General features: G+C 39.2%; 3 protein-coding genes, 2 non-coding genes and 1 pseudogene across 5 annotated transcripts; 3 read left to right on the forward strand and 3 right to left on the reverse strand.

Moving 5' to 3' along the window:
* The first annotated feature begins 21 nt into the window (after positions 1–21).
* LOC144644252 (small ribosomal subunit protein RACK1-like) lies at positions 22–4,692 on the forward strand. Its single transcript, XM_078503702.1, has 6 exons — positions 22–220; positions 1,690–1,861; positions 2,404–2,551; positions 3,194–3,289; positions 3,391–3,642; positions 4,453–4,692. The coding sequence occupies exons 1-6, from the start codon at positions 112–114 to the stop codon at positions 4,621–4,623; spliced, it is 948 nt and encodes a 315-aa protein (XP_078359828.1). The 5' UTR covers positions 22–111; the 3' UTR covers positions 4,624–4,692.
* Positions 4,693–5,946: 1,254 nt separating this feature from the next.
* LOC144644251 (uncharacterized) lies at positions 5,947–8,914 on the reverse strand. Its single transcript, XM_078503701.1, has 2 exons — positions 8,146–8,914; positions 5,947–6,944 (listed from the first exon to the last, which is right to left on the reverse strand). The coding sequence occupies exons 1-2, from the start codon at positions 8,687–8,689 to the stop codon at positions 6,118–6,120; spliced, it is 1,371 nt and encodes a 456-aa protein (XP_078359827.1). The 5' UTR covers positions 8,690–8,914; the 3' UTR covers positions 5,947–6,117.
* Positions 8,915–11,871: 2,957 nt separating this feature from the next.
* Positions 11,872–14,222, reverse strand: LOC144642008 (uncharacterized; annotated as a pseudogene).
* Positions 14,223–16,076: 1,854 nt separating this feature from the next.
* Positions 16,077–16,148, forward strand: Trnaa-ggc (transfer RNA alanine (anticodon GGC)). Its single transcript has one exon. It is a non-coding gene; the product is annotated as a tRNA-Ala (tRNA).
* Positions 16,149–16,315: 167 nt separating this feature from the next.
* Positions 16,316–16,387, forward strand: Trnaa-ggc (transfer RNA alanine (anticodon GGC)). The gene has a single exon. It is a non-coding gene; the product is annotated as a tRNA-Ala (tRNA).
* A 4,777-nt stretch (positions 16,388–21,164) lies between these two features.
* Positions 21,165–22,532, reverse strand: LOC144644255 (uncharacterized). The gene has a single exon (XM_078503704.1). It carries the CDS (start codon positions 22,177–22,179, stop codon positions 21,382–21,384), a length of 798 nt encoding a protein of 265 aa, XP_078359830.1. The 5' UTR covers positions 22,180–22,532; the 3' UTR covers positions 21,165–21,381.
* Between the last annotated feature and the right edge of the window lie 21 nt (positions 22,533–22,553).

Below are 22,553 nucleotides of genomic sequence, written 5' to 3' on the forward strand. Positions count from 1 at the left end.
GTTCTAAAATCATGGCCCTCGCTTTCTCTCTTTCTCTTTCCTCTCTGCGACCGCCATCGCGGTTCAAGTCGGTGTACAATCCGCCGAAATTGTTGAGAAAATCGATACATCATGGCTGAGGGACTAACTCTTAAAGGAACACTAAAGGGGCACAATGGCTGGGTAACACAAATTGCCACCAATCCTCAACATCCAGACAAGATTTTGTCCGGATCTCGGGGTAGGTAACTCAGTGAATCGGTGTAGTTTGTTGGTGTTCTATAATATTCTAGTATAATGTTCATTTTAAGCCCTCAATAAAGGAAAGGACAAAAATACCTTTCTGTTGCTTGAATTGTTCAATCCAGACTTTATCTACAAAGGCACAAAGCATAATAAATTATTTTATATAAGCCTAATAAGTTTTCGTAAAGCTGATTCAAATTACGTTTTGGTGTTTTTTATAAACCACAAGTTACTGCTCACATCTTACAAGTTCATTGGATAATATTTTATTCCTTTTTACATCAGATGTGAAATTATTGAAGAATACATTTTGTACCTCAGCAAAATAATATAAATTAAGCTTTATCATGTGTAAGCTGGCAAGAGGCTTCACGGTGTATTACCATAAATGAAGTGATACACTGCAAATCCTGGCCACTGAAAAAGATTCAGTGGCTCAGGTGGGTCTCAAACCCACGACCTTCAGGTTGCATGACCACTTCTCTTCCATCTGAGCTACTTAGCCACGATGGGAACAGCGCGTGAGTAAATCCCACATGATCTTACATGTGTACAGGAATTTCCTGCAATGTTCGCAGTGTATCACTTCATTCATTTGTTCAACTGTGGATAGTTCTAAACTAGAATGGAAACACTTTTTCCCCATTTATTTGTTCTTCACATATATTACATGGTTCACATGTTCGTTGCCGGGAAGATTTTGGAGATGTTGATAAGCCCAAGGAACACTTGGCGATTTTTTTCACAAGTGACAAAGGGCCGTTTTTGCATTCTCAGATTGAACTTGGATCTAGCTTACAATGGAGGCTTACACAGGGGAATTTTATAATGCAAATAGTATTAGCTGTTTAAATGACATTCCACAGCAGTAGCCTTAATTGCAAGCTAGTTGTAGTCCAATCCTGAGAATACTAGAAAGGTTTAAATCATGGTAACCAGCTGTACTGGCCATTACGAGATGTCTTATGCAACTTGTGACGAGGGTGTCTGTGACATACAGTCCTTGTCGCATGATATCAAGGGTTCTTTAGTATTGAACAACCTTCCCTTTAAAATGATTTTCAATTTTGTCTCCATCTAAAGAAACAACATACCGGTAACTAAGGATTCCGTTTGTAACTTTCAAAATGACAACTTCTTGACAAAAATCACCTCTTCTACTAGCATGCTATGAAGAAAACAGTTTTGTTGGGTTGTAACTCTGATTTGATAGAGAAAAAAGAAGAAGAAAGAACCAGAACTTCTGTGTTCATTTGGGAAATGATTCTAGTGTTTTGGTGCAGCTCAGCATGATTTTTCTAAAATAAGATTTCTTTGGTACATTAGCTGGAAATAGTAAAATTACGAGTTCACCAAAATCAAAGAATTTTTTTTTTTTTTTTTTTTTTGGGGGGGGGGTTAAGCTGCAAGATACCTCCAGGGACAACTTAAGATGGCATGCTAAACTGACTATTCCTTTTTCAGATAAAACACTCATTGTGTGGAAACTTAAATGTGAAGAGACCAACTATGGTGAGGCTTTGAAGTCTCTAACAGGCCACAATCATTTTGTTTCTGATGTGGTCATGTCATCAGATGGTCAGTTTGCACTCTCTGGCTCATGGGACAGCACACTCAGACTGTGGGATCTTAATGCGTAAGTTGTGAACTATTTCATCACTGTCAGCAGTTTTTATATTGTTTGAGGTGGCTCAACCCAGTATTTTTCTAGCAATACCTAGCAACTTTGAAACCGACATACCTGAAGAGCTTAAGGACAAGGGCTTATCCATTATATCACATAGATTACACATAGACTGAACTGCAATATGATATAATTTTTTTGGAGTTCGGAATGAATATCACGTGACAATGACGTCGCACAAATTTTAGGTCAGAATCGAATTTTAGCCCATAACCGCATTTTCTCTCAAGATCCTCCACGCGACATACATGTATACCTTGGGTGCTTGCCTTCATCTCTGTGGAGTTTCATCAAAACCCACTAGAGGAATTTTGAATTGGCCTTAAACTCTTCAGGGATGAAGGTTTTAAAGTTGATTGGTATTGCTAGAAAAATACTGGGTAAAGCCACCTTAAGTTTCCCATGAGCAATACCAGTTCAGTAATGTGTAATTTTGCATTCACTGAAAATTTAATTAATAGTAATTTTTGTGCAACTCTGTGATTCTTCATCAGTGGCACCACCACACGCCGTTTTGTTGGTCACACCAAAGATGTTATGAGTGTTGCATTTTCTGCTGATAACCGTCAGATTGTGTCCGGATCACGTGACAAGACCATCAAGCTGTGGAACACCCTAGGTGTCTGCAAGTACACCATTATGGTTAGTGGAATGTTTGTATTATGCAAATGAGGAAAGTGATGACGTCTTAATTAAATCATTCCACAAAGAAATAAAACACCAAATGAAGTGACACTGTCTGACAGTTCACACATTCTTTTCTGATTACTGTAAAGAAGTGAGGGGTTCCAACAGACTAGATATTTTGTTGTTGACAACTATTTGTTAATGAAAACTAATGTTATCGACAACTGATTCTGTCCAATGCAAGCATTCCACACATTGGAGTGTAAGTCAAGCGAGAGCTTGGGAACTGACACTCACTATGTATACTCAAACCACTGACAACACAATTACTATAGTTGTCAACAACTAAGGCTAAAATTTCCCTCACACAGGAAAATGGTAAAAATAGTATTAGTTGTCAACAACTAAGCATTTTTCCTGCTTAGGTTTCAACAACTAAAAATTTAGCCTTTAACTTTTGAAAGCCTCACACCTTACATTTTTTAGTTGTTGATAACAAATAGTTGTCGACCACTAAATGTCTTGAAGGGAAATTCTCCCAATAAAAAACGCGAAAGGGGGGGTTCTTTTTTTTTTTTTTTTTTTTGCCCCCTCTTTATTTTTTTCTTTTAGTCTGTGGAGGCCCTAAATGATTTAAATTTCCTCTTGTTCAAACAGGATGAGGGACACTCTGAATGGGTATCCTGTGTAAGGTTTTCACCAAACTCAAGTAATCCAATCATTGTGTCTGCCAGCTGGGACAAAATTGTCAAGGTATTTCTCCATTTTGCTTTCCTGCTTTGTTAATTAAAAATGTGCATACACAAAAAATGTTTTGACAGCTAAGTTGTATGCTGTTTGTTTATCCTTTTTAGGTTTGGAACCTGACAAATTGCCGTCTAAAGACCAACCACATTGGACACACTGGATATCTGAACTGTGTGACTGTGTCACCAGATGGCTCTCTGTGTGCGTCTGGTGGGAAGGACGGTATGGCCATGCTGTGGGACTTGAATGAGGGAAAACACTTGTACACCCTTGATGGAGGTGACATCCTGAACTCCCTGTGTTTCAGCCCGAACAGATACTGGCTGTGTGCGGCAGCAGGACCCAGCATCAAGATTTGGGTACGTAGTGTGCATTTGTGGTAATGAGAACTTGTGGGTAAACCGAATTTGATTTTCCTTCTTCATTAATATGAGGCCCAGTTAGGGAAAAATTACAACAAACCACAGCATAAATGAAAATGGAGACCAATAAAATGACAACATGTGCATGACTTTTGGTGGAATCTGACTGCGAAGTGCAGACCTTTCAAAATTGCAACATAAAAATGTTTGAAATTCAGACAGGGGACATCCCGCCCCCACCCCCAACAAAACAGAGCCTCAATGACGATGGTAATAGCTCTTGAAAACTGACCAGTGAAAATATTATATCAGTTGTGCATGCCTGCATACTAGCATGCATGTGAGGATGTGGGTCGAGAGTATTTCTCGCACACTGTATTCCACTTGTCTGCCACACAATTCAACAGCACTTTATTAACAAAACCAACAATACAATGACCAATGAATCTGACACGACCAGTAAAGCAAATGCTAAGCGGACAAAAGAGAGAATCAAGGCACCAGCGCAGACACGGGAGGAAAAGCTGAAGGCAGAAACAGAAAACGAGTCATGGGACTTAGTGTGACAGGTGATACGACGTGAGACCACTGGGCCCAGCCCCACTCAGTGTTTGGGAACCCATCCGCTTCGCCAGCTCAGCCAGCGAGAAGGTGTGGGGCTTTGAAATGACTGGCTTTGAGCCCTGACTGGGCTCATATTGTTGTGTTCTTGGCATGGGCCAGACAAGACTCAAGTCCCACAATTGACAATGGATACTGTAAGATCCCGAATTTGGTTGTTAATTTCAATTTTCAATGTGTCTGTAGGATCTTGAGGCTAAGTCGATCGTGGATGAGCTGCGACCAGATGTAATCAACATGGGAGGCAAAGCCCCACCAGCTCAGTGCATCTCGCTTGCGTGGTCAGCTGATGGCCAGACTCTGTTTGCTGGTTACACAGACAACTTGATCCGTGTGTGGCAAGTTACTCGAGTTTAAGACAATAAGCCATGTTTCATACCAGAGGAATTTTACAATTGTAAAAATAAAGATTCAGCCACCCAGTAACACAGTGTGCTTTGTTATGTGTGTTGATTGTGTTGTTACCAGGTGTAGTTCAAATGATGGGCCAAGTGCAGAAAGGTCCGGGTTGAACTTAAAATTATAACAGGTTTCTTTAAGTTCATTAAGATTAGTTCGAGCAGAGATATCCAGTCCCTATCGTAATGATTAAAAAGGAAATGCGATGCATTGTTTTCAGACAAACACCTTTAATCTTTGTTCAACCTTAGGAGTGACTGCAAGTCTGAGAATAGCCCACGTTCAATATATCAAAATTTAAACATGGCACCGAGGCTATCTGGTCAACCTTTCCTTCTATATAAAATTATGTATTTTAAGAGTCTCTTGCGAGAATTAACGAACAAGGGAATATTCGAAAATTTGCATTTTTTTTTTTACCAGAAAGCCTCGGAGTCATGTTAGAATTTTGATACCTTAAGGTTACTATTAACTACCACTGATTTTAGCGAGTAGGGCAAAAATCGCTAAATTAAGTGCTCGCTAAAATTTGTCTCGCTAAAATTTGATACTCGTTCAGGGTGTTCATTAGGCATCGGAGAATTCTCCTTCTACTACGTAGAATTCTCCGGCTAAATTTCAAAGGCCTTTTATAAAAATCCGGAACTTTTAAAAATTTTTTCCCCCTTTTTTTTACTTTTTTCCCCCCTTTTAAAATTTTAAAAAAACCTGCTCGTTAAATTTATTTACCCCCACCCCAAAGGGAAACAAAATTAAGCAACGACGACTTGAAAAATTTTTTACTTTGTTCTTTGTCTTTTCTGAAAATCGCTAAATTAAACAGTCGCTAAATCTTGGTTTATGGGGTCGACAATTCGATTTGCTCGTTGATAGAATCATCCTTTTAGCCCGATACCCCTCTTGGGAGGCTGTTGACAGCCGACAAGAACGGGTAGAAAAAAAGAGAGAGCCCCCGCGCAAGAATCTTTCGCGTGTCATTTCCTGTAATTAGGGCTGTACCCCGGATTTTGTGTGTTGGGTGGTTTATAGGTGCGAGGGCAATTAAAAAAGGCCCAGTTACTTTTAGGATCGTGGCCCCCTCCAGGGCAAGAATATAAAACATTTTTCCCAGGGTCCGCAAGAAAGACGTTGCCGGCCAGCAAAATGAAAATCACACCAAGACGTTTTTCACCTTCGATTGCAAGTAATGAACACATGACAATACCTTATTTTGTTTCCCCGTTTTATTCAGTAAATATATTTTGACATACTCTTTTGCCTAGCCTAAAAAAATAACTCCGATATTTCTAATTTTCTTTTTTTCTATTCTCTTTGACCAACATTCGGCCATACCCCCAGTCCCCAAATTTGTTCGTTCGACTACCAGCGACGTGGAAGAAACTTCCATAATGTGACCTTGTAAAACCGGTATTTGATGAGGCCTCCTGCCTGCCTCTTGTCTGCTAAGTATCTTTATCCTTCTTTGGAACAAACGGATGTAGTCCATTTGTAAGTTTTGGGTCTAGTGTAACAGAGTGACGCTTTGCTGACATTATGAGTGCAGTGCTTTCTCAACGCCGGTTCCACAGCAATGCCCACGAAGCTTGCAATTAACACTCCGGCTGATTCGCCAACAGTAACCAACCCCATACAAAATTCTTTGTACTTTGGCTCGATGACAATGGGCACCGCGCAAACCGTATTCGCGAAAACTAAACCCGACAACGAGCCGATAATGAAACAAAGAAGCAAAACTGACCATACGGTTTGAAAAAGCCGATAGTACGACGCGCATATTGAAAAACTCATAACGGCCAGTAAAATCAACGAGAAAATCCATGTACGTTTTATAACTAAGCGAGGGACTAGCGCAGGCTTTGCCCAAGCGATTACGCTTAAATATGAACGCAGAATGAACTCGCCAACGCCGTTTAAAAGTACATAATACACAAAGTGGCTTCTTGGCGCAAAAGGAGCATCTTCGAACGCAATCGTTGTAAACACTGCATGGATTGTAATGTACTGTGCGACGTAGGCGGTGCAGAGCGCAATCATATACGGCATGATCTGACACGCCCCCCTGCACTTTTCAGACCAGGACAAATAAAAAGGGTCCTTATTTAGGTAGTCATCTGAGCTCTCGGTGTCACTGGACTTGAGTTTCTTGTAGGTGTCCAGTAAGGCATAGGGCTTGATGCGGTCCTTGTCGAGTATGTAGTAAAATAACAGGATCAGAAGTGTCGCTGGTGAAATGATTATTAGGGTCAGCTGGGGAGACACACACGCCCATGTCGTCATTCCTGGAAAAATATAACAACAAGAAAAATAATCAGCAAAAAAGCCACTGAACAAGACTTTCAACTATAGAGAACTGACACACGTGGTTCTAAAACTGAGGCAGAAAACGATATATAAAAGATTGCCTTCCTTTTTTTTTCTCGTTTTCCAATCTTCTTGGACATCAAAAACTACAATATTGTTCTTGAGTCTACATATAGCCTCACTACCTAGGAAGCCAAACGTGAACAGATAAGTCTCTTGGTTGTTTTTTTTGGTTTTTTTTTTTTTTTTTTTTTTTTTTTTTTTTTTTTTTTTTTAAAAATGCTAATGTTTAAACAGGACGCTTGTAAGCTCCTGTACTGAAGTCAGTTTGTTTAGTATTTACATTTTTCTCCTTTAAACTTCCGAAAGCAATAGTAATGACACCCACTCGGTTGTAGGTTGAGAAAATTTGATAATTTAACGACAGGCAAAGTGCCCCGTTTATAGATAAATGACTGCCACGCTAAAATACTTCTAACGATGCTAACGAAAAAAAGGCAATAGTTATAATGAAACAAAATTTAATTATGGAATAAAAATCGAATTCGTTTTCAGTAACTTCTCAAATTATAGCTTATACTTTTTTGTCATTTTTCGGGTCCTGTTTTGAGATTTTCACAAAATCGTCGAGAAACTGCCCCAGTTCTGTTTCAAATCAGTTTTCATTTCTTTATTTGCCAAATGCTAATGGACATTTTCCTTTCTATCCTAACAGCTAATCAGCTAATCTATTATTCTCTACCGGTACCCGGAGAAATAAGACTGAATTTATACGAGCATGTTAAACATGATATATTTTCCCGTTTCTGGACGTAAAAAATCCCCGCGAAGAGAGTGCTCGAGTGAGTGAATTGTTGTTGCTTCGTAAAAAGACTAGATTAACAATCTCGATTTCATCAAACATTTATAATTTATGCAAGTACTGTACTAAAAAATTGAAATTAGCAGATATAACATAAGTAGAATCTAAGGTGTTAACTAAATTGCAGACTTTGAGAGAGACTTTCTGACCGAAGGGTGAAAATCTCAAGTTCCTACATGAAGAAACATTTATTTTTGCCATATCAAAAATGTGTTTATTTGCCTCTCGTGATAGCGAAATTATGCAACACGAAAGCGCGGGCTGCCGGCGGGCTGCCGCTAAATATCTGGTACTCATAATCAAGTGATCGAACTTACCTGTGTAATAAATTGGACCAAGAAGTATCCCAGCTCCACTTCCAGCAGCAAAGGATGTAATGGAGTACCGTCCATAAAAAGCGCTTAGCGCGAGAAACGAAATCTCACCTAACCCATGGGCTAGCGCGTTCAGCGAAACACCGATAATTTTCACGTAAACGCTGTGAACTGAGATAACCAGCAGCGTACCACAAGCCATAGCGGCAAACACGATCAGGGTCCGCCAAAAGTAAGGAATTTTTTGCATGAACCAGGGCAGAAATGAAGTCACGATTACCATCGTGGCGACATGCGACGCGAGGATAGTAGTGGTCGGAATGTAAGTTCCTCCCAAGATGTCTTGAGAACCCGAAATGACGACACTGAAGAACGAATGAAGTACCATCGCCACCCCGGCAAAACTAATGCAGATTGTAATGTGGTCGAGCCGTGAGAAGCCTTCATCGTCAACACCATGGTCAACACGATCTTTGGTGTTGAGTTCGTCTTCCTCAGAGTCTTCTTCCCCGCTTGTGAATTCAGGCTCCATTGTGTTTGAACTCATCAACAACAACTCGACCAAAACGGGAGCTTAGACCCCGGTGGTTGCTCGACTCAATGGATAGAGTCGTTTTCACTAAACCACGACAAAATATCAACAGAAAATAGTCATGTCAACACGACAGAACGATAAGGTTCTTCTTCTAACACAACTCTAGCTTGAAATACAGGTTTGTTCGAGTTCACTAAAAAGATCAACTACAAGCTAATCGATTACTAGCCAAGCGGGGTATAATTTATGCTACCAGAGACTTTTGTTCTTTTGGTTTGAATGACACTTATCAGGATCAGAATTTGAATTTTAAATAAGATCAAAACACTTAACATTAATATTCTAGCAGTCAGTTCCACTGTTCCCGACACCTTTTATTCTTAAATTTTCCTTAAATAATACTATTCACAAAGAAGTTAATAGAAAAGTAGGTCAAAACAACTAATTAGATAAGATTTCCTTCAATTTCGTTTTCTTTAGCGCTTTCCCCCAAAACAGTTCTTTTCATAATATTTTTACCATGTTTACGCAATTTGTAAATTAACTTTTTTTTCATAATTTTACTACCACAGCTACTGGGGTAACCTCCAAATTAAATGTATTGCACAAAATTTAATAATACTTTTACCAATAGACAAATGCACACCATGTACCACTGACAGACGAGAAAATTAGTATAATTTGGTAACTAAGTTTGACTGTTAAACGAACGAAACTCGAAAAGTTGCAAGATTTCATTCTCGGAGATATATATTATTTATACAATACATATATAAATTTCGTCGAGTTGACCCAGCAAAGGTAAAAAAATAATATTCGTCCATAAAGTTTTACTTGCAATTGTTATCCGCTAATGAAAACATCAAGTTTTTTTTTATTAATTTGTCTCTAGGATATCCTCTTTATTTGAAAAAATGTCAATAGTTTTTCAAATGCCGGCAGGAACAGAGCATCTAGTGCAAATGAACTTTCTGTCACAATAAATCTGTTAAATTTGACACATGTCCGTCGCTACTGAGAATGAGAAGTGGACATTTATTCTCTAAAATCAATATACATGATATAAGGGCTAATACTTGTAACAAGTTCCTCTATTACGCAAAAGAAGAAGTTTCACTCGTCAGTTATCCCGGTCATTCGCAGATGTCATTAGTAAATCTCACCCCTCGTACATAGGCTTTTATAGATTGTCCCAACCCAAACCACTGACTAACTTGTGTAAACCAAGACCTATATAACCGGCGCGACATTTCACGGTAAAAAGATAGCCTCCTTCCCAGGCAGCTCTGCTCCTGAAAAAAGACTAGGAACGAACGAAAGGGAGGTGAACCAGAATGACTAGGAACGAAAGCATGCGGTTGGCTGTCCACCACAAGTTGCTCTTTGGTAACTATCTTGATTTCAAGGTGACTTTTACACTCTAAGAAACGTTTATCCATTCTGAGAGATCTTGGCATCTTTTAGTGTTTAAATTGGTTTTACCATATTCGGAAGATTTCCTAATGTTTCCCGAAGGTCAAACGAACATTTCCGAATTTTGGGGAAGATTTCCGAAGCTGGCGAAGACTCCCGACGAAAATCCGACAATCTTCCATTAAAAAACGTTACAGCTCGTCAGCGAAACGTGACGTCATCGTTATCTTCACGTCAAAAATATCCGGTACTGCCTTTGGCAGTTTATGTAACGATTTTTCTCAGTGAGAGAAAACTCTGGTTATCACTGTAGTTTATATTGAACGTAAGTCGTAATTGAATAAGGTCAAATTAATTCTGTTGCAATAAAATTGCATCACAAAATGGTTAGAATTAAATCTTACTTTTGCAACTGGAAGACCAAATGACAGAAATAAGCAACTTTTCAGTGTAAGAAAAAACAGTAACTTCGTAGTTTTTATGAGCAACTTAACTTTTAACTTGCGCAACGTATTGAGGGTAGCAAAGGGGGTGTCATGATCCCGTTTCACACTCAAATTTTAACCAAATTCACGCGTCACGCATACTTGAAACAGCAGAATTCACGAATCCCCTGTCTTTATCAGTTATTTTCACGCGTCACGGACTAATTTTTCCCCTTTTCACGTGTCGCACATAAACCCTTTGCTACGCTCCTTATTGACGAATTTTGAGCAAGGTTTTTAGAAATGCCAAACAAATCGTGGACAGCGTTACCTGTGGCCGGCCTCAGCAACTGCCTGCGGGAGTGCGGGAGGAGGCTTGGTAAATAATAGTTTCACGACCGGCAGCTTCGTAGCTTTGAAGAAACGTCTGATCTGCGCATGTAAGTTAAGTCGGTGTGTGAGTGACATACCTTCATTCGACTAAGCAAAATGAAAACACCAGTTATCTGTAGAAAACAGGTACATTGGTTAAACATTGTCTGGTATCATCACCCAGTCGCCAAACACTGCACACTGGTATATAATGCTATACTAATTGTTTGAACAGGTAACAGAACTATTTTACGCTACGGCTGAAGAGACACAGTATTTGCAATCAGTTCCTAGGCGGTTTAACGCCGATAGATAAGTCCGAGACCTGATTTAATAAACAACCCAACATAGGAACAAGCAAAAATAAATAAGTGTCAAAAGTTGCAAAATTTTCACTATTAACGTCTTAATTGACACAATTTGGCCAAAAACATGCGAAGTACGGAGGCATAATTCAACTCCACCTAAAAAGTTCAAGAGTTGTTAGCTTGGTCTTGCATCCATCAAAAAGTCACTTGCCGTCCAGATACTGAACACATTTGTGGGCGTAAATCTGGTAAATCTGGGTTGGGATTAGAAGTGATGGCTGAGCAATCTGAATTAAATCTGGATTTTAGGACGGCAGTGTCCAATTCGACTTGCATGGACGAGTTCACGCTTGGATAACTAGAATACTTCGGAAAAGGTTCGACTCGTTTCCGGAAGATAATCGCGATTTCGGGAAACCTTTGGGAGTCCTTCGGAAGTCCGTCGACATAGATGTCCTTGGCATTGAGACACGCCTCTTTCCAATCAACACATCTAAATCGAAACTAAAGAGTCAGAACAAGTAATATATGCCTCAAATAATTTCGTATGGTTTTTTAATCGACTTTCGAAAATAATTCCAGTGTTCCCCTTTCACTTTCACAAGGCTTTATAATAAGCTTCGTAAAAAACAACAAAACGCGCAGTTAAGTAAGTAAGTAAGTTGCCTTTATTTAAACACGATAAAGTTAAAAGCTCACAAGCTTGTGGGGTCGTGTAAATTAATATAAAAGTTAAAATTATTTAAAATTATTTAAGCTCTTTAAAATTTAATTTTAGTAAAAAATTAAAAATATTTACGATTATTAAGCTATCTACGTTTTAATTTAAATTTTGAAAACTAGTACTAAAGGTAGGTAAAATCTATATGTTTAAAATAAATGGTTGCACAGATAAAACTTTTAAGGTAAAATCACGGGACTTTTCCCGCTCAAGGTTTTGGTTGCGGTTTTAGAGTATTGCAGTGAATTTGATTGATCTATAGGCTCAAAGGGAGGGGGAAAACAGTTATATCCAAATATAAAATGCCTGGATTTTTCCTCAGTAGCATAGAGGAGTATTAAAAGATCAAGATATTGATTCCCAGACAGTCCGCAAACGACTTCGAACCGTCTGAGAATGAGGCTATGATAACAACAGAGCTAAGCCTGAGTAAATCAACTGCAATAACATAACATTTATTACATGATCCTGAACTATTTTGTTTAGACAACCGTGAAAACTTGCATATGAAAAATAAAGTTATTTACACTGTGTAAGGCGTTCATATACAGCCACATGGTATTAAAAAAGATGCACTGCTAATGTATATAAATGTAGTGCAATATGTAATGCGATGTCAGTGAATCATTGTATTTGAGATTGTAATTGAGAACTACACTAGCTACCTGTTGAATTACGTATTATATTTAAACTTCTAGTCATCACTTTTAAAATTATTCATGGACTCTGCCCAGCCTACTTGTCGCCCCTCCTACAACAATATTGCCCGCAACGGAACTTACGCTCATCTTCTAAACTGCTCTTTACTGTCCCTACTGTAAACTCGGTGACATACGGTGAACGTGCCTTCTCTTTCTCTGCACCTATGGAACAGCCTACCGGACACTGTCAAAAATGCACCAGCTCTTTCGACTTTTAAATCTGCACTAAAAACATTTTTGTTTTGGCAATTTTATTTTTGATCTATTTTTAGTAGCCGTACCTAGCTTTCATGCAACCTTAATGTTTTCTTTTGATTAGTAGTTTCATTTATTTTATTTATTAGTGTCTTAGGAAATTATTCCCATTATATTAGTTTTTACTAACCATTTTTTTAATATAGAAATGTAAGCGCATTGAGTTTTTTAAATGCGCCCAAAAAACTTTATTATTATTCATTATTATTATTTAAACACTGTCACTGTTTAAGAGATTTCTCCGATCATCAAACAACTTGTTCCAGAAGAACTTCATCATGGCGTAATAAAACGAGGCTTCGGCAGCTTTGACGACTAAAGCAACCGCCTGCAGTGCGGATGGGGTTTGACGAAAATTGTGGACACCTGTTACTTGGAAAGCAGCTTGCGTCGACACCAAAATGAAGAGATAAAAGTTCTCCAGAATGAATAGAATCAGTGTTAGCATGTAGAGCAAGTGTCGTGTGCGAACTCTGGGCTCCCTCCATGGTGCTGGGACAGCGTGACAGGTACACAACGAGAATCGTAGAAATCTCCTCAGCAATGAACCCCACCTCGATAAATCTACTTATCCCATGTGGCTCAGTTGAAAGGGCAATGATACTGTGGGCAACAACAACGATCAACTGACCGAATAGCGACCAGAACCGAGCATGCTTCGAGTTGTTTCGAAGAGCAGACATATATCCTTGATAGCCAGGCACTTTCATGAGAACTAGTATAACAAGCCAGGTGTTTAAAACAGAAGCCATTAGCCATGATATTTCCAATTCTTTGGCGTGGGGGAATAACGTAAAGTTCTTGCAGCGGTAACTGGACAGTTTTTCACGGAAGAAGCAATCGGTGGCGTATGTACAGTACAATACCAATCCGACGAATCGCCACAGAAGAGGGGGGCAAAGGGTTTATGCGTGACACGTGAAAAGGGCAAAAATTAGTCCGTGACGCGTGAAAATAGGGCAAAAATTAGACCGTGACGCGTGAAAAATAGTTAGAAAAGAAACGTGATCCGTGAATTTTGCTGTTTCAAGTATACGTGACACGTGAATTTGGTTAAAACTTGTGCGTGAAACGGGATCACGAACCCCCCTTTGGTACCCTCACAGAAGAACGGCAAAATAAGCTAACATTATTGCCACCTTAACACAAACTTGGCGGCTAGGTAATCTGCACAATCGACGGTTTATCGTCTCAGCATCTTGCTCCATCTGAATCAAAGGGGGCTCCTGCATTTTCAATAGGGAAAGCAAGTGCTCCTTTGACTGAACGACTCAGTCGGACGCGAGGTTTTTTTTCTTAGAAAGTCGAATTGCTGCGTATTAAAAATTACAGCGCGGCTACTGTTTCCGGGGTCAACCCTGCAGACAAAGTTAACCAGTCACAAAGCAAAACGTGAACAATGGATTCCAACATTTTTTCTTCAGCCAATGAAATATATGTCGAATACAGAACAATGAAATTTCAACTTGTTCTCTCGTGAAGCTATGTGAATAGAGCTTTAGCTATCGTTGACTTTTCAATTTAATAATTTAAGTAGTTTCACATTCTACATATTAAAATGAATGTGTCATGCAAGTCAGTTAGAACTGTACGAAAGCAGTGAACGCAACGGCCGTATATTTGTGCAATTTGCGTGGCGGATTTAAATTCTCCGAAAAAAATCCGATTAATCGCCACAGAAGAACAGCAAAATAAGCAAACATTATGGCCACCTTAACACAAACTTGGCGGCTACGTAATCTGCGTAATCGACAGTTTATCTTTTGAGCAATTTGCTCCATCAGAATAAAAGGGAGCTCCGACATTTTCAATGGGGAAATCAAGTGCTCCTTTGGCTGAATGACAGTCGGAACGACTGTTTTTTTCTTAGAAAGTCGAGTTACTGCGTTAAATTACAGCGCGGCTACTGTTACCGGGGTCAGCCCATGCAGACAAAGTCAACCAGTCACAAAGCAGATCGTGAACAATAGTTTCCAACATTTTTACTTCAGCAACAGTTGTAAGAGGGGAGAGGAACGGGCAGTTAAATTTCCTATCTCCCTATTGTTTTCGCTATTTTTCTCCCTCCTCCCTGATTTTTCCGGCCGTTTCTCCCTCCTCCCTGTTTTTTCACTGTTCTCCCTGATTAGTTCTCTAAGAGGCTTATTTGACCTTATTTGATGTGCTACTACATTGCAGTATACTTCGTTTCCAAAGATCTAAGGGACGGACCATTATTTTTTTGGAGGGGGGGTAGGCCTTTCTCGATTATGCTAGTAAAACTGGCATTTAATGCTACTAGAAATTCTCGCATAAAGCCAAAAAATTCTAAAATAATGCCTGATTTCCTTAAAAAAATGCCACTTGAATTCCAAAAAATGCTTTGTTTTATTTCAAACAAAACGTAAAAACTCTCACATTATATGCTCATATCAACAACAGGTGATACTTAATAATTGTTTGTTTATAAAAAAAAAAATTAAAAAATAAAATAAAAAAAATTCTTTTTTTAAAAAAAAAATAAAAAAACACACACACAAGTAACACAACACAAGTACACAAGTAACACAACGCACAAACAGTTTTCGAAATAGTTTTTGTAGTTCAATTTTAAGAAAACAACATTTTATTGACCATTTTTTTATTAAAGATCTTATTCCGAATACAGATTGTTTTTTAATTAGTTTTTAATAAGTAGTTTTTTAATTGATAATTCGTTTCTTATATATTATTGTATATCGTAGGTTTTTTATTGTATATCGTAGGTTTTTTATTGTCTATCTTAGATTTTTTAATACTTGTAAATAGGAGGGCCACGAGTTTGTTAGCTTTATAGCTATTAAGTGCTACCCTCTATAAATAAAGACGTTACTTACTTACTATCTTACTAGTCGAAACAGACAGAAAACAATCAAATTATGTGATCAAAAGTGTGAAACTTTAGGATTATTTATCCTTCTGAGTTCTGAGTGCTGAAAATCTGGATCACAGTCATGAAAAGTGTCAGAAAATGCTAGCAATTCTTTTTTGAAGAAAAAACGAAAAAAATGCTCGTGTTCCCAAAAAATGCCGAAAAAAATGCTAGCATAATCGAGAAAGGCCTAGGGGGGGGGGGGGGGGGGGGGACGGACCATTATTTTTTTGGAGGGGGGGATGAAAAATATTGAAAAAAATTGTTTGCAGGGCCTGGAAAGACAATTACCCATATACGACCGCTCTCATGTGGCTTTGATAGCTCAGTGGTAGAGCATTGCACTGGCAACGCAAAGGTCGTGGGTTCGACTCCCGCTCAGAGCCTGAAAATTTTTTTTCAGGTCTTCAGTAGTGTAAGGCCGCATTTGCATTTATCATATATATATTTCACACTGCTACTGCTGGACACACATTCATTTATTTCACATATACTTGGGCCGAGTATCATGTCCACCATAAAGGGATTACCCATATACGACCGCTCTCATGTGGCTTTGATAGCTCAGTGGTAGAGCATTGCACTGGCAACGCAAAGGTCGTGGGTTCGACTCCCGCTCAGAGCCTGAAAAATTTTTTTCAGGTCTTCAGTAGTGTAAGGCCGCATTTGCATTTATCATATATATATTTCACACTGCTACTGCTGGACACACATTCATTTATTACAAAATAAATTGTTTGCAAAAGCGATATGCATAACAAAAATAGTAAGAATTTCGAAAAAAAAAATGTTTGCAGAGGTGCATAAACTAAAAAAAAAGTTTGCAGAGGAAAATTTTTCATCCCCCTCCCCCCTCCAAGAAAATAATGGTCCGTCCCTAAATAGAAGGAAAACACGTTTTCATTATCATCTAGTTCTTCGATCTCGCACTAGATTTCGGTTTTGTCACTTGAGCCTAAAGCTTTGATGTTTGCAAAATTTATTTTAAATACCGTATGAAGGCAGGCGCCCATTAATGAGAATTTCGGGGGGGGGGGGGTACTGGAGGCGTGCCTCACAGGAAATTTTCCAAATTTAGGTTTTCTCAAGTGCCATTTCCTTGCATTTTGACATCATTCTGAGGTGGGATGCATTTTCCTTCAACAACTACTGAACATGTTCCATGCCTTAGAAATTGAAATATGATTTTACGTTACTAATAAACTGCGTACCTAAAACGAAAATCGATTTTGGTGCTACGATTATTACCTGTTACATGCTATATTTACAAGGTTAACTGAAGCGTAACCGGTGTAAGTTGACCAGGGCAGTAGGGTTACCCTATTTGCGACTTTTTGCTTGTAAACCCGGGCTATCTTCTAACTCTTTTGCTAGGGTAACCCCAGCACTAGGGTTACCCTACCTGCTTGTAAACAAGCCCTTAAAAAATTCCGTATTCCACCTCTCAAAGCCGACGCCAAACAAAAGACACAAAAAACTGGGAAAATGAGACGGATGACTGCCGTCATCAGCGCTCGGCAAAGACTGGGCACGGTTCAAATGGTGACCGAACGAGGAGAGGGCAAGAAATTGTCAAGACTACACGTAAAAACTGGTCAAATGCTCTTATCTGTGGGTCGATGAGGCCCTTGAATTAAGAGCGATTAAGGCTTTAAGCAATCATGTCAACTTTAAAAAAATAAATCTCCCTTCTCCCTTCTCACGCTCGCTCTCCCGTCTCCCTATTTTTTTGCTTCCTTTCTCCTTCCTCCCTATCTTTTTTGGCCGTTTCTCCCTCCTCCCTAAACCGTTCCTCTCCCCTCTTGTAAGTTGTTAGAGCGGTTTTCACTTGAGTGTCGAAAGTAGATTGCGTTTGCTTTGGTTTTGCATTACTACGCTTAGTGATTGGCTTAAAAATCTCGCGCCACTTTCTCAGCCAATCAGGAGTAAAACCGAAACCAATCGTGACTCGCTCGGGCACGTTTTCCCGCGCTTCGTGCCTGCTACATGCATTTGCTTCGAGTTTTGGTTGGTTCACCCTCAGGTTCACCCGATTGTCTGTGTCCTTTGTGATTGGCCAGAGTAATTACTTTGGTTTTGGTTTTACGACACTCAATAGGCCTTATTCGTATTCCCCGACGGCCCTGGGACGAGAGCCTTCTGAACATGAATGCGAGGCTAATGCGGGGTACTTTGCACAAATTGCAAAGAAACATATGGAAAATTGCGACTGGGTTGCCGAAAAACCTTAAAAATTATAAACGCTTTAAGGATCTAGAGCTAGTCGGTGATCTGCAGGCTAGAGGGATACCAGTGTCAATCAGAAAAAATTAGAAGATCTGGTAGAACTTACCGAGAAGGCTAACAAATTTACACTGAATCGTCGGGAACAGTTTCGAGTCAGTCAACAGTACTTGCGAAGTAAACTTCAACACCAGGTTATGTTTCCAGCTAATCTCTTATTTTTATTTTCAGTGTACATCCGACTTAAGTGAGGGATTAAACTTTCCTTGAGGATATTTATATTGCTATTTAAGAAAGGGGTTCAGAAGAGGGAACTTGCTACATTAAATTTGATCACGCACACAATCTCAGTTGTTTATTTTTTTAAACAATAGCTACTGTAGCACTGTGATAACTTTTTTTCACTGCAAGAGCATGAAATGAGCGTGAAACGATTAACAGCATCACTTGAGCCAAATTAAAATCTAGCCTTTTAATCAAAAATTGTGTGTAGTTGCTTCAAAACGAATTTGTAAATTGCTTTGTAATTTAGTGAGTTTGCCAATCTTGATGTGCGTGCGAGATTTTAATCTGAAACATCCAGTTCTGTTTCAGACCATTTTCGTGAAAGAATATTAAATGATCATTAAACTATCGACATTCTCACTTAACTGAAATAAGAAAATTATCTTTTATTCGAACATTCGATGATTTAGGGGCAAAATGAATTTGGAAGTTTAGATCTTGTGATTTTTAGGTCTTTCTAGCCAATTTGCATGTACCGGCGTTCGAGAACATTAATTAAATTTACTAGATCTCAAGATGTTTTGGCAGCAGCACAGAAACATAGCAGTCAAACTGTGAAAGAAATTAGTTCAGTGGAATTAAAAGCTATTCTTTTAACTAAACAGTGAGAGCATTTAACAGCAAACGAATTTGTAAATAATTAATGCGCCATTTCGTTCAGTTGTTTTTGTCCATATGCCGTAGTCAATACGCAGCATCTCTCAGACATTAAATTTTAAAATAATAGCAATACAAATCTCTCCAAGTTAAGTATATTGCCTCTGGTAAGTCGGATGTACACCAAAACAAATATTAACAGATTGGGGTCATTACCTTGCGACTCGATGACTGACTTGCACTCCCCCGATTCGACTACTTCAAGGAAAATTTGTTAGCCTTCTCGGTCAGTTCTACCAGATCTTCTAATTTTTTCTGATTGACACTGGTATCCCTCTAGCCTGCAGATCACCTCCTAGCTCTAGATCCTCAAAGCGTTTATTATTTTTAAGGTTTTTCGGCATCCCAGTCGCAATTTTCCATACGTTTCTTTGCAATTTCGAGCAAAGTATCCCGCATTAGCCTCGCATTCATGTTTAGAAGGCTCTCGCCCCAGGGCCGTCGGGGAATACGAATAAGGCCTATTGAAAACTGCTCTAATGAGTTGCAAAGGTTACATAAAGGCCTACTCTGGGACCCAAAGTCGCCGTAACTTTGGGCGACTTAAGGCGACTTTAGGCGATTTTAGCTTATTTTGTCCAAAATAACGGGCGATTGTGGGCGACTTTGGGTGATTTTGAGCGACTTTAGGCAATTTTAGGTGACCTTTTCGGCAATTTTACGTGACCGACCTAAGTACAGTTGTGGTATACATGTACATGGGAATCATCATGGTACACCATAAAGCATTGTTACAGAAAATATCTATACTATTTAAAGCGACTTTATTAGAGCGACTTTGTGCGACTTTAGGCGACTTTGGGCGACTTTAGGCGATTTTGAGCGACTTTAGGCGATTTTGGGCGACTTTAGGCGTTTTTGGTTTCCAGAGTAGGCCTAATGAGCAACTCAAAATGAGCAACTGAGCAACTCAAAATGAGCAAATGAGCAAATGAGCAACTCAAAATGAACAAATGAGCAACTCAAAATGAGCAACTGAGCAAGTCAAAATGAGCAAATGAGCAACTGAGCAACTCAAAATGAGCAAATGAGCAACTCAAAAAGAGCAACTGAGCAACTCAAAATGAGCAAATGAGCAACTGAGCAACTCAAAATGAACAAATGAGCAACTCAAAATGAGCAACTGAGCAACTCAAAATGAGCAAATGAGCAACTCAAAATGAGCAAATGAGCAACTCAAAATGAGCAACTGAGCAACTCAAAATGAGCAAATGAGTAAAATGAGCAACTGAGCAACTCAAAATGAGCAACTGAGCAACTCAAAATGAGCAAATGAGCAACTCAAAATGAGCAAATGAGTAAAATGAGCAAATGAGCAACTCAATGAGCAAATGAGCAAATGAGCAACTCAAAATGAGCAAATGAGCAAATGAGCAACTCAAAATGAGCAAATGAGTAAAATGAGCAACTGAGCAACTCAAAATGAGCAACTGAGCAACCGAGCAACTCAAAATGAGCAACTCAAATGACATAAGTTTCATTACGTTTAAAGTGATACAATTTGCCCAATATATGCAAAGTACCTAGCTTGTTCTTGCATCCATCAAAAAGTCACTTGTCGTCGTACATTTGTGGGCGTAAATCTGGGTTGAGCCTGATTGGAAGTGATGGCTGAGCAAACTGAAAAATCTGGCTTTTAGGGCGGCAGTGTCCAATCTGAACTTGTATAGACGAGTTCACGCTTGGATAACTGGAATACTTCGGAGAAGGTTCGACTTGCTTTCGGGAGATAATCGCAATTTTTAGTAATCCTTTGGGAGTCCTCCGGAGTCCGGCATGGATTTTCTGGGCAGTGAGACTTAGTTTAATATATTTGCTAAGGCTTTGTAATAGTCTTCGTCAGTAAGAAAACAAGCAAAAACGCAGTAACACAGGACTTTCACGCTCAAAGTTTTTTTTCATTGTTGCATTGCACGTACGTAAGGCAGTACGAATTTTCCTGTGATTATTTTTTCCCAATTTTGGTTTCGGAATAGCGCAGTGCAATCTATTGGTTCAAAGGAAGGGAAAATCTATTAAATCTAAATGCCTGGGTTCTCCCCAGTATAGCATAGAGTGTTAAAAAGTTTTTAGACATTGCAACGACAGTGCCGCGTGGGAAATAGCCAGATTCTCAGACGGTCAGCCGAGGTCAGTACGCGACCTCGGACAGTTGACTACGATGACAGCAAAACAAAGCCTAAGACATGTCCTAAGTAAATTAACTGCAATAACCTTTATAACAATGAACTATTTTCTTTGACAGCCGTGAAAACTTGCATATTAAAAAATAACGCTCTTTACAGTGAACAGCAACATGTGAAATAGAAAATACATTTTCTTGATTCAGGTCTCTCGACAAAGACACAGCCAAGTTGTTTGTATCTTGGCTTCGCCCAGGCTTTTCGTAGGAACCCATAAATTCTTCGAAAAAAAAATACACTGCTAATGCAGAGTAAGGTAGTTGAGGTTTAATTAAACATTGTCATTGATCAAGAGATTTTTCCGATCATCAAACAGCTTGTTCCAGAAGAACTTCATCAAGGCGTAATAAAACGTAGCTTCGGCAGCGTTGGCGACTAAAATAACCGCCTGCAGTGCGGATGGGGTTTGACGAAAATTGTGGACACCTGTTATTTCGAAAGCAGCTTGCGTCGACACCAAAATGAAGAGATAAAAATTCTCCAGAATAAACACAGCCAGTGTAAGCATGTAGAGCAAGTGTTGAGCGGGAACTCTGGGCTCCCTCCATGGTGCTGGGACAGTATTCCACAGGTACACGACAAGAGTGGTAGAAATCTCCCCAGCAATGAACCCTACCTCGATAAATTTACTTATCCTCAGCGGCTCAGTTGAAATGACAATGATATTGTAGGTAACAACAAAGATCAACTGACAGAATAGCGACCAGAACCGAGCATGCTTCGAGTTGTTTCGAAGAGCAGACATATATCCTTGATAGCCAGGCACTTTCGTGAGAACGAGTATAACAAGCCAGGTGTTCACAACAGAAGCCATTTGCCATGAAATTTCCAATTCTTTGGCATGGGAGAATAACGTAAAGTTCTTGCAGCGGAAACTTGCAAGTTTTTCACGAAAAAAGCAATCGGTGGCGTATGTACTGTACAATACCAATCCGACGAATCGCCACAGAAGAACGGCAAAATAAGCTAACATTATTGCCACGTTAACTTTGCGGCTACGCAATCTGCGTAATCGTGAATTTATCGTCTGAACATCTTGATCTACCAGAATATAAGGGAGATCCGTCATTTTCAATCGGGAAAGCAAGTGCTCCTTTGGCTGAACGACTCAGTCAGGCATGAGGTCTTATTCGTAGAAATTCTAATAATTATTTACGGCCTACTGCGTAAAATTAATGCATATAGTGCAATTCTGCTTTCTGGAACCCTCGATTTCTCAAACTTCCCGACAGCTCGAGCCAAGTCAAACTGTAATTTTACCCCCGATTTGTCGAACCAGTTTTCGTTTCCCTTGTAGGTTCGAAAAAACAGAATTCCACTCTATAAGCAGAATGAAAGCGTATTGCTCCGTTGATGCAAATTTTAACAAGTTTTACTTTATAATTGGGGACAGGAAGTAGACAGTTACTGTAACTGAACTTTCGAAACCCCTTTAGCACCAGT

The sequence above is a fragment of the Oculina patagonica genome, chromosome 2 (assembly GCF_052425735.1).
Source record: "Oculina patagonica isolate OP01 chromosome 2, crgOcupat, whole genome shotgun sequence".
NCBI classification, from domain to species: domain Eukaryota; kingdom Metazoa; phylum Cnidaria; class Anthozoa; order Scleractinia; family Oculinidae; genus Oculina; species Oculina patagonica.

Excerpts from the sequence above, each read along its gene's own strand:
- LOC144644255 (XM_078503704.1), bottom strand. The coding sequence starts at position 22,179 with ATGACGGATCTCCCTTATATTCTGGTAGATCAAGATGTTCAGACGATA.
- LOC144644252 (XM_078503702.1), top strand. The coding sequence starts at position 112 with ATGGCTGAGGGACTAACTCTTAAAGGAACACTAAAGGGGCACAATGGC. Across the intron at positions 221-1,689 it reads GATTTTGTCCGGATCTCGGG|ATAAAACACTCATTGTGTGG; the intron begins GTAGGTAACTCA and ends TTCCTTTTTCAG. Across the intron at positions 1,862-2,403 it reads AGACTGTGGGATCTTAATGC|TGGCACCACCACACGCCGTT; the intron begins GTAAGTTGTGAA and ends ATTCTTCATCAG.
- LOC144644251 (XM_078503701.1), bottom strand. The coding sequence starts at position 8,689 with ATGAGTTCAAACACAATGGAGCCTGAATTCACAAGCGGGGAAGAAGAC. Across the intron at positions 6,945-8,145 it reads TGGTCCAATTTATTACACAG|GAATGACGACATGGGCGTGT; the intron begins GTAAGTTCGATC and ends ATATTTTTCCAG.